The 9,553-nt window shown below is 44.2% G+C and overlaps 1 protein-coding gene across 1 annotated transcript in view; it reads right to left on the minus strand.

The window, feature by feature from the left end:
- The window catches only part of HKDC1 (hexokinase domain containing 1), a 43,154-nt gene extending 36,526 nt beyond the window's left edge, over positions 1 to 6,628 (minus strand). Inside the window, exons 1-3 of the mRNA XM_061181436.1 lie at positions 6,617 to 6,628; positions 5,822 to 6,002; positions 1,006 to 1,168 (exon numbers count right to left, since the gene is read on the minus strand). Coding sequence (XP_061037419.1) covers positions 1,006 to 1,168; positions 5,822 to 5,884 — 226 coding nt within the window. The 5' untranslated portion in view covers positions 5,885 to 6,002; positions 6,617 to 6,628. The remainder of the gene's footprint in view (positions 1 to 1,005; positions 1,169 to 5,821; positions 6,003 to 6,616) is intronic.
- Positions 6,629 to 9,553: the final 2,925 nt, after the last annotated feature.

The following is a 9,553-nucleotide window of genomic DNA, read 5'->3' on the forward strand; positions in this document are numbered from 1 at the left end:
ATGTAATCACAGGGTTTTTAAATGTGGAAGAGGGAGGCAGAAGGGTCAGAGTCAGAGATTTGAAAATGCTATACTGGGGCTTGAAGATGGAAAGGGGCATGAGCCAAGGAATGCAGGTGGCCTCTAGAAGCTGGAAAAGGCAAGGAAACAGGTTCTTCCCCAGAGCCTCCAGAAGGAATGCAGCTCTGCCAACACCTTGATTATAGCTCAGGGAGACCCACTGCAAACTTCTGACCTCCAGAGTTGTAAGAAAATTAATTTGTGTTGTTTAAAGCTGCTAAGTTTGTGCTAACTTATTACAGCAGCAGTAGAAAGCACATTTTACAGATAGAAAAATTAAGGCTAAACATTTTGCCAAAGGTCACTGAGATATGACAGAGCTGGGCCTAGAACCTAGGTTTCTTCAATTATTATTTAATATTTTTGCCACTATGTCATACTATCTTCCACTACTTCCTATCTATAGCCTAGAATCTAGATACCTAGGAGTGAAATGCCATTTACTATCCATTCTACAAATATTTCAGGCCTAGTATGCATCAAGCACTATGCAACGCCCAGAGCGCTGTGGTGAAGAAGACACAGACCCTGCCCTCAGGGAGTGTTGGTCCAGTGGTGAGACTCTCACACACAGCGGGGTGACAGGCGCTCTGATAAGAACCTAATCCAGCATGGGGATGCTTCCCAGATGGAGGCAGTAACCTCTACACTGAGATGGAAAAGCCAAGCTGGTGTTCATAAGGGGAAGAGTGTTGGGATTCTCCAACAGGAGAGGGAACAGAGTGTGTAGGGCTAAGGCAGGCAGGGAAGAAACAAGATGCATTTGAACTTTGGCTCAAAACTTTTGGTACCAAGCATGACTGAAGCATACAGAGTCGGGGGGAGGGGGGATGGGGAGAGAGGGCTGGAGAGGTAAGCCAGGAAACAGGAGCAAACTTCAATTACCCATCAGCCAAGAGGGAACCAGGGGGATCAGGGTCCCTGGCAGCCCCCAGCCCCACTCACCTGAGCCATCTGGAATGGCCCTGACAAAGGTGGGCAGCATCTTCACTGATGCTGTGGGGTTGGTGTCCTTCCCCAGGCCCTTCTGCATCTCAGCCTGGAACCGAGCCATGATGTCCAAAAGGGTCTCATCGGAGAGCCGCATGTGATACAGGAACCTGTCCACCTGGAACAGATAGCAGAGTGATCAGGGTTGGCTGCTGGGGACACCTGCCCTCCATTCAAGGCTGTAAATTCCCACTCCAGGCATGAAGCTGCATTCCTGACTCAGGACAGCTTCTTGATGTGGATTCCCAAAGGTCCCTTGCCTGACCACTCATCAAGCTGGGGAGTTAGAACAGAATGGAATGGAAAGCCAGGGAGGTGGGGACTTATTCCTCTGAAAAACAAGCTCTGAGAAAAAAATGATTCCCCCATTTTTCTGATGGGACAATGGAGGGGGCAAAAATGAAGAAGGATTCAATTTCTAATTCCCGGTTCAAGGCCCTCACCGTTGTCCTATTGCCTCTCCTCTGGAAAAGACTAGCTATAGCTTGAACCTCAAATTCCTAAACATGGAAGCCTTCTTTTGTGCAATGATAACAATATATATTCACACGTTTCCCCTTGTTTATGGGTCGCTAGGAAGATCAGAGCTAAATTCAGTTTCCAAGTGCAACCTCTAAAGTCCAGTGCTTTTAAATTTCCATTTTGTTTTTAACTGAGGTTGTTTTAACTAAGATGAAGTTTAATTTTTAAAGCCAGATCAAATTGCTATTGGAAATGAGTGCATGTCACTCAAGTAACCAGAAAATTGGAACAAAGGGCCGCTACCCCAGTGGAGGGAAGATGTAAAAATTACTATTGCTGGGCACAGTCCATTTGAAGGTAGTAAGTCACATCATATTACCTTCCTCCCCATGCTAACGCTAATCACTTGGTGGTGGCAGCCTAGATTCCCAGGGCTCGCTGGGATGGAGTATCAGGAGGAGGGACAGTGGCATAGGTGCCCTGTATTGCCACCCTGCTTTACCTACTGAACAGCCTCTCTACTCATCCAGGTCACAAGGAGGCTTCATCTTGGCACATTCCTGCAGGAATTGCTCTCCCACACTTTTGTCTAAGGCTAAGAACATTTGTTGCAGTATACAAAGTGCTTTCATGTATGTCACCTCATCTAACCTCCAAGACATCCATTTGAGGCAGTCAGGTAAGGCCAAATTATTGCTCCTAATTGAGAGGTGGGGACTCCAAGGCTCAGAGCCATTAAGCAGCATTAGGAGGAGAGCCATAGGTAAGTGGCAGCCCTGGGACTATAATGCAGTCTCCATATTCCTCGCTCCATGGCCTGGTTTTGCTTCACAGCTTTGTGCAGGACCCACAAGCCAAACAGACAAGTTATACCAAAGTCCAGGGGTCACATGACCTTTATCATAAGACAGGTACCCAGTCATCAGCCAGGCCTAGAGGGCAGGCATCCCAGTTCAGTCCAGGGCCAGTATGGAGTCCTAAGCCAGTGAAGTGGTCCATGGCTCCAGGGGCTTGGGGGCCAGCAAGAGGCCAGAAAACCATCAGAGAGCCATTAACAAAAGAGGACAATTGGGCTTTCAGCATATTTGAGAAGATAGGATGGAACCAGGTCATGCTTCATTAAGGGCTTTCTGTTCACCCCGAGTCTGTTTATGACTAATTGGTTGGCACAGCAACACACAAGGAGAAAACCGACAGAAGGGACGTGACCCAAGTAATTGGGGCTTGGGGAAGGGTGAGATGTACTACACGGAACCTGAACTTGCTTCTTTGTCACCCCAAGGTCCTTCAGACAGTGCCCCTGAACGTACTGCTCATTTCTGCTCAGCCTCAGAGTATAAAGACCTCCTCCAGGTAACCCCATAGCATCATCCTTTGTATGTAAGTAGTGGTTTTGAGGCCCTTTGGGGGTAGTTTGCCAGCTGAAGTTTAACAGTCATTCAGGACTTTGGGTCACTACTCCTGCTTTTTCAGTAAGTTAAAGTTATGACAGACAATTGTCAACTTAGCGTCAGTTTCTTGTTTATTCTTTGTATCTTCCACAGCACCTGGTACAGTAGTTAGAAGGGAAGAATGAAACATACGTTGGGACAAAAAGGCTGTATTTTAAATCTAAACAGGTGATTTGAGGCCTGTATAAGCAGGCCCACACGTCGCAGGCACCAAGGAAGGGTACTTGAGTTCAGAAAACCAAGCCCACTCTTGGAGTGACTCACAAACCATGTGACACGGGATATCTTCTAAACAAAAGAGCCAACAAGCATCACATTTAACGTACGAAGAGCAAATTCAAAAATGCAAGCTCAGAGCTGCTGAATTACAGGATGTGGGAGCCGGAAGGGACTTTACAGATCACTTAGTCCAAAGATCCTGTATTATGAATCGAGAGTCATAAAATGGTTCAACTCTTGAACCCAGTGATGTCACTTCTGGGAATCTATCCTTAGGAAACAATCCTAAATATGGAGAACATTAAATACACACCAATGTTTATCATAGCAATATTTTATTTGTTAAAAAAATGTTTATGAAAGTGGCTGAATGTCCAACAAGAGGGAAAAGGTTAAATTATGGCATATCCAACTTGACTGAATATTAGGAAGATAATTATGGAGAAATGTACTTAAGTGGTTACGTTATAACAGTAAGTGAACTATACAGATCCACAGTGGTATACTCAATATAACTGTAAAAACATCCACTGTGAAAAAAGACAACAAGGGCTTCCACGTGGCAAATATGACAGTGTTTGTGAGAAGGGTGGGATTAAAGGTAACATTTCCACTTTTCGTAATGTTGACTTACTAAACTGTAAAAAGTACACAGGGAAAAACCTAACCAGTTCTTCTCTTATGAATGAACAATCTGCAGGTCAGTGACCAGACCCAGTCCAATGTTATCAATAGGTCAAATAATGTCACTACATCGAATTGGAAAAGATCTCCTCTCCTCTCCCCTCCCCTCCCCCCCTTCCCTTCCCCTCCCCTCTCCTCCCCTCTTCCTTTCTTCCTTTCTTTTTCTTTCTCTTCCTTCTTTCCTTCCTTTCTCTTTCTCTTCCTTCTTTCCTTCCTTCTTTCTTCCCCTTCCTTCCTGTTTTGTTTTGGTTTAATTTTAATGTTGGTATAAGGAAATTTTAAAAAATTGTTCCAGGGTCTGAATAGTAACCCTCGTAGGCAAGTAGCACCCAGGATCTTGACAACTCTAGAAGCAGGAAGCACAGAAACTATGGAGGGGACTGGCTACCTGACCGGGACGCAGAAAGAGCCCGTGCCTTTTGACCAGGGGTGTTGTCACCACGAGGAGGAGTGAATGAGTTGGTGTTCTCAGAACCTGTGACTCAATGCAGCAACTCATAAACCAGCCACCTTTGCTACCCCAGACACCTGCTGGCTCACTCATCAAGGTGGCTGGAAAGTGCTCCTGACTATCCCTGCTCAGCTCACTCTCAGCTATCTTGCCTTCCCCTGGGAGAGAGAGAGGGGTCAACCCCAGGCCTTGACAAATGCTGACCCTCCTCCCAGAAGCACCTGGAACAGATCATTGGAGGCTGCAATCCCGCCTCCTGGGCCTGCACCTGGGCTGGCGGACAAACATGTCTAGCCTGATTCTTGGGTGTAACTAAAGGTTAACCACCACAAAGGGGCCCAAGGAAACGCAACTAATTTGCTAGAACCAGAGGTATAAAGGTCCAAAGACTCCCCTTGAGGGCTGGAGAGACACCATGCAGGTTACATCTTTACTAAGAGGTCGTAACAGAAAATGAATTCTTAAGCAGTGCTGTACAGGACTTTTCCACCTCCTTAAGAAGCTAGTAGAGAGCTCCGTGAATCTAATCAATAAATGAAAATTAAGTAAATCTGATTGATTTACAATATTTTAAGATTTGCTATAACCTGCAACCCAACTCCCTAATGAACAGAATGTAGTGGGAGATTATCCCACCCAGCACAGGAGGGCTGCCAGGTGCCATGCTTTCTTTCTTTCAGTTTGAAAAGCCAGGAGGCATCATGACACAATGGAAAGAATGCTGAAGGAGGATTCAGAGGTTTGGTTTAATCCTCACTCCACCTTAAATACCTGGGTAATCTTGGCTAAATCCACCTGCTGGGAGGACTTCTGTTATCTATAAATTGAGAGATGCTTGTGCCCAGAGCCCTGCCACTGGCAGCTGGTGTGGCTAGAGGGGCAGGCTGGGCTCATTCTAGGCTGCCAGGAGAGACCGCTGGTGGCTGGCTCCCATTTGAGCCTTGGCAACTTTTAACCAGCCGACCTTGGAATCAATTTTGTAGACAGGTTTCTTGGGCAAAGTGGCAAAATAATGCACATCATTAATAGCACACCACTGGCCAACAGCACGTGCCAACAATACATATTTTGATTACTGTACGCAAAAAACTCACACCCCTCTTGGTATCCGTATTTATATCCTTTCAAGCATGTGAAGAATCATGTGAATTACTTTGAGTTCTCAAATTTTCTTTAAAAATGACTCTCCTTTGTAGCCTTTCCCCCAAACATTCCTCACATCAAACACAATTGTCTTCAAGCTTTCTAAAGACTTTCTCCTCATCCCCTTCCCGTCTGGCATCTGCCAGGAAGTCCGAGTGAAATTGAAGGCTCAGGACAGTATGCAATGTGCAGCCCATGGGAGATTTACTTCCTCTTCCCCTTCTGTGAGTTTTTACTGCCTCTGTGCACCGTGTACCTTTTCTAATAAGCTCTCTTAAATCTCTTCACATGTAGGCACGGGATCGATTAACTCTGTCAGGGAAGACTGAACCAGGTATCTCTCAGCTCTGTGAGTCCTTACCTTCTTGATCTGATCCTCCTTCAGCTTGGTGAAGTAAAATGCCATCAAGTGTACCGCAAACATTTTCCCCAAGTTTGGTTTCTCCTGAGGTGGGCAGATATTTCCGTGCGGCGTTCACTCCCACGTCTCTGGAGCGCTGCCCACTTCCAGTCCTGGCTGGATCCCTCCGGGGAACTAGGTGCTACAGATTAAATACTTCCAGTCTGCTTAGTTCAATGATTAAACTTTGCCCCCTGTCTCTGGTCCCTCCCTCCAGCACACACTTGATTGTCTAATAGGAGGCTGAGGATGGTAGCTGAGGGTTGGTGGAGGGCAGGCAGGGGATGGGTTGCTTGACTCTTTGAGAATCGGGTCCCACAAAATCTCGTTGCTAAGCAACACTCTCAAGCTAATGTCCCACCAAGCCCACTCAGCCGAGGAAAATCTTCTGAGAAGTTGGGCATTAAACAAAGCCAACTCTCAACCAGCTGAGCTGCTCTGCAAATGTCTAGTCTCAGGCTTTTCTCTTTAGTCCTTTTCTTCTCAGCACAGGAATATATCTCCTAACTCTCTGCTCCTCAAGAGCGCTATCTTAATTAAGACTAAGTATTGCCCTGGTCAGAGAGGTTTCAAGAATGTTGGGGCAAATTCCTTCATTTGTGACCAATCAAATCTCTTAGCTTACAGCCCTTGGTAATGGAAAAAAATCAATAACGGTTTATCTATTCACAATGGTAAGCCAGAAAACCTTGATATCCCAGCTAAGGAACCAGAAAAAAATTATCCATGAGAAAGAATGAAGTCACCCATACTCACTGGGAAGCTGCTGCTGGAGAGAAAAACTGAAGTCACAGACGGGAAATGTCTCAGACCACCAGGATATTTGGTTCACTCACTTATCTCCCTCCATCATACTTGATGTGAGAAGGACCCAGAAAGGGGTCAATGTATGGGTACAACAGACCTTGCACTCTTCCCACAGTCATTGGTCAGCTGATGAAATCAACAACAACAATGCTGTTAACAACAGCAGCTAATATGGATGGAGCACTTACTATTTCCATTTTATAAATGAGAAAATTGAGGCCCAGAAAGGTTAATTTGCTCAAAATCACAAAGCCTGTAAATAGTACAGTGAGGAATGAAACCCAGGAGTTTCATTTCAGTGCCCAGCTCTTAAACAATACATAATATTGCCTTTCTTCCTTTTCCATGCAATAGATACTCAGTTAATAGCTACTACTAGCAGCAGCATTCTGTCGGGTTACTGTCAAGAATTCCAACCACAGTTAACCCTTGAACGACACAGGCTTGAACTGCATGGGTCCACTTACATAAGGATTCTTTTCAATAGTAAATATACAGTACTACATGAGCCAGGGTTGGTTGAATCTGCCTGTAGATGTGGAATCACAGATACGGGGGGACCACTTGTACAGAGGGCCGGCTATTAATTATAAGTAAATTTTTGACTGTGTGGAAGGTCCAGCGTCCCTAACCTCTGAGTTGTTCAAGGGTCAATAGTACTTGGAAAACTAAACACAGAGATATCACTTCAACAGGATCTTCCCAGTGGGGGAAAATGGCAAATGAAGAAATTCCTGACCATAACATCCCAAATACTAATCAAATGTTTACTAAACTTAGCAACTGATCTGATGTTAATGAAGGTCAGCTGGGCACCCCAGTGTTTCTCTGCTCCTATAGGCACCTGCTCTACAATACAAAGGGAAAAAAATGAGTTTTCCTGGTCAGCTTAGCAGCCTCAGCTTTGTTTGCTTTGCAACTGCATAATCTCATTAATCAAGACAATTGCCAGACAATTGCCTGGCGAGAACCTTCAACAGCTGCCTCTTCAGAAGCCACTGATTCTCCAATCAGTGCTCTTTATCCATCCATCATGTGGATAAGCCATTGGAAGTCTAGCCTAAGCCCAGGGTGTTTGATTAAAATTACTCAGATGCTTTTCTCAGACTGATATAAAACCGTCTCCCAGAATGAGAAACACTATCCTTTACAGTGTGTTTACCCCTCAGACTATGAACTCTTCTAGCTCCTTTACTTTGTCGTTTCTACAAACAAGCAAAGGCTAGTTGTTGACACTATTCAATTCCCCATGTGGAACTGGTATTCTGAAACAGACGTGCTGTCCCTGAGTCTGCACTGGATGAGGATAACATCCTGGGCAGGTCACCTGCCTACAGGTGATAACAGTATTGTCTTAATTCCTTCATTTAAAAAGTAACCTCTGAGGTGCAGTACGGCACCAAGGTCATTGACTTATTCAACATAGGGATAAGGGGTTACAATGGCTCGTGGACAAAAGGACACAAAGCTATAACCAAAGATCTCTGCAATCTAGTGGTTGCTTTTATGTGCCAGATAGGCAGCTTTTGAGATTTTAATTAGGCAAATGACACCAGAGGATTTTCAGCTATTACATCATTCCATTTTTTAATCTAAGCACATTAGCATCTACATTCCAGGTCTGAGCTAGCTGACTAAACCAAGAAGCTTAATGATTATAAAGATCACATGTATTTGAAGTCATCTAGCTCAGCCCCCTCACTTTAGAAAGACAAAATAATTAGATTATTTTACCATTCCTCATCTGATTATTTCAGTTCAACCACTGGAATTTTTCACCCTTATTAAAGCTCTACGTAGCTATTCAACGATATACAAGTCTTATAAGCACTTAGATTTTGCTTAAGAACACCATTTGAGGGTTAGCGCTGCTAAGTGACATTTTAGTTAAAACGTATTACCTGTCTGACCCAAACCTTCCATGTAAGAAGGAACTCTCTCACATCTATACACATTTCTGTTTCCACAGAGCTGGCCCTTATGGGAAGACCTAAAGACAATATCTGCTTTCCTTTAAGTACTGAGCACAGTAGGAGGACAAGAAGTGCAACACAATTTACCTATAATTTAGTAAACACTTGTATTGATATAATGTTTACTAGGTGTTTTACAATATTAATTCCCACCACAACTATCATTCTCTCCATTTTACAGATAGAGAAACTGAGGCAGAGATCCCAAGTGGTACATGGTAGAATAGATATTTGAATGCAGGCAGCGTGGCTTCAGAGTCCATGCTTACCCACTGTGCTACACTGGCTCTCATTAACCTGGAAGCAAAGCACGGGGGAAATACAGGACCTAAGCTAGGGAAACTGGCCCAGTGGAAAGTGCACATGCCCTGACTTCCCACTTTGGCTCTGCCCTGGCTGAAGACAAAGGCTCCAAGTTCATATCTGTAAAGGGTTCATAGCTCCCTTGTGGTCATTTGCAGAATAAAAGTAAATGAGATCACATAAGAGAAGCCATGCATCCCATAGTGGGCACACTAAATGCATCTCTTTCATCTAAGCCTTCACCTAGCTCAGTACCCTTTCTTAAAATTGCTATTTCATCTCATCCCATTTAATCCCTTAGGATAAAAAAAATGCATGCAGCCCTTTCAGTACATTCAGTAAAACATAAAACATATATTACTTATATATGGAATCTGAAAAATAAATTAGTGAATATAACAAAAAAGAAACAGACTCACAGATATAGAGAATAAACTAGTGGTTACCAGTGGGGAGAGGGAAGGGAGGAGGGGCAAGATAGGGGTGGGGGAGTAAAAGGTACAGACTACTATGTATGAAATAAATGAGCTACAAGGATATACTGTACAACACAGGGAATGTAGCCAATATTTTATAAAAACTACAAGTGGAATATAACCTTTAAAAATTG

This window comes from Eubalaena glacialis, chromosome 1 (assembly GCF_028564815.1).
Source record: "Eubalaena glacialis isolate mEubGla1 chromosome 1, mEubGla1.1.hap2.+ XY, whole genome shotgun sequence".
NCBI lineage: Eukaryota > Metazoa > Chordata > Mammalia > Artiodactyla > Balaenidae > Eubalaena > Eubalaena glacialis.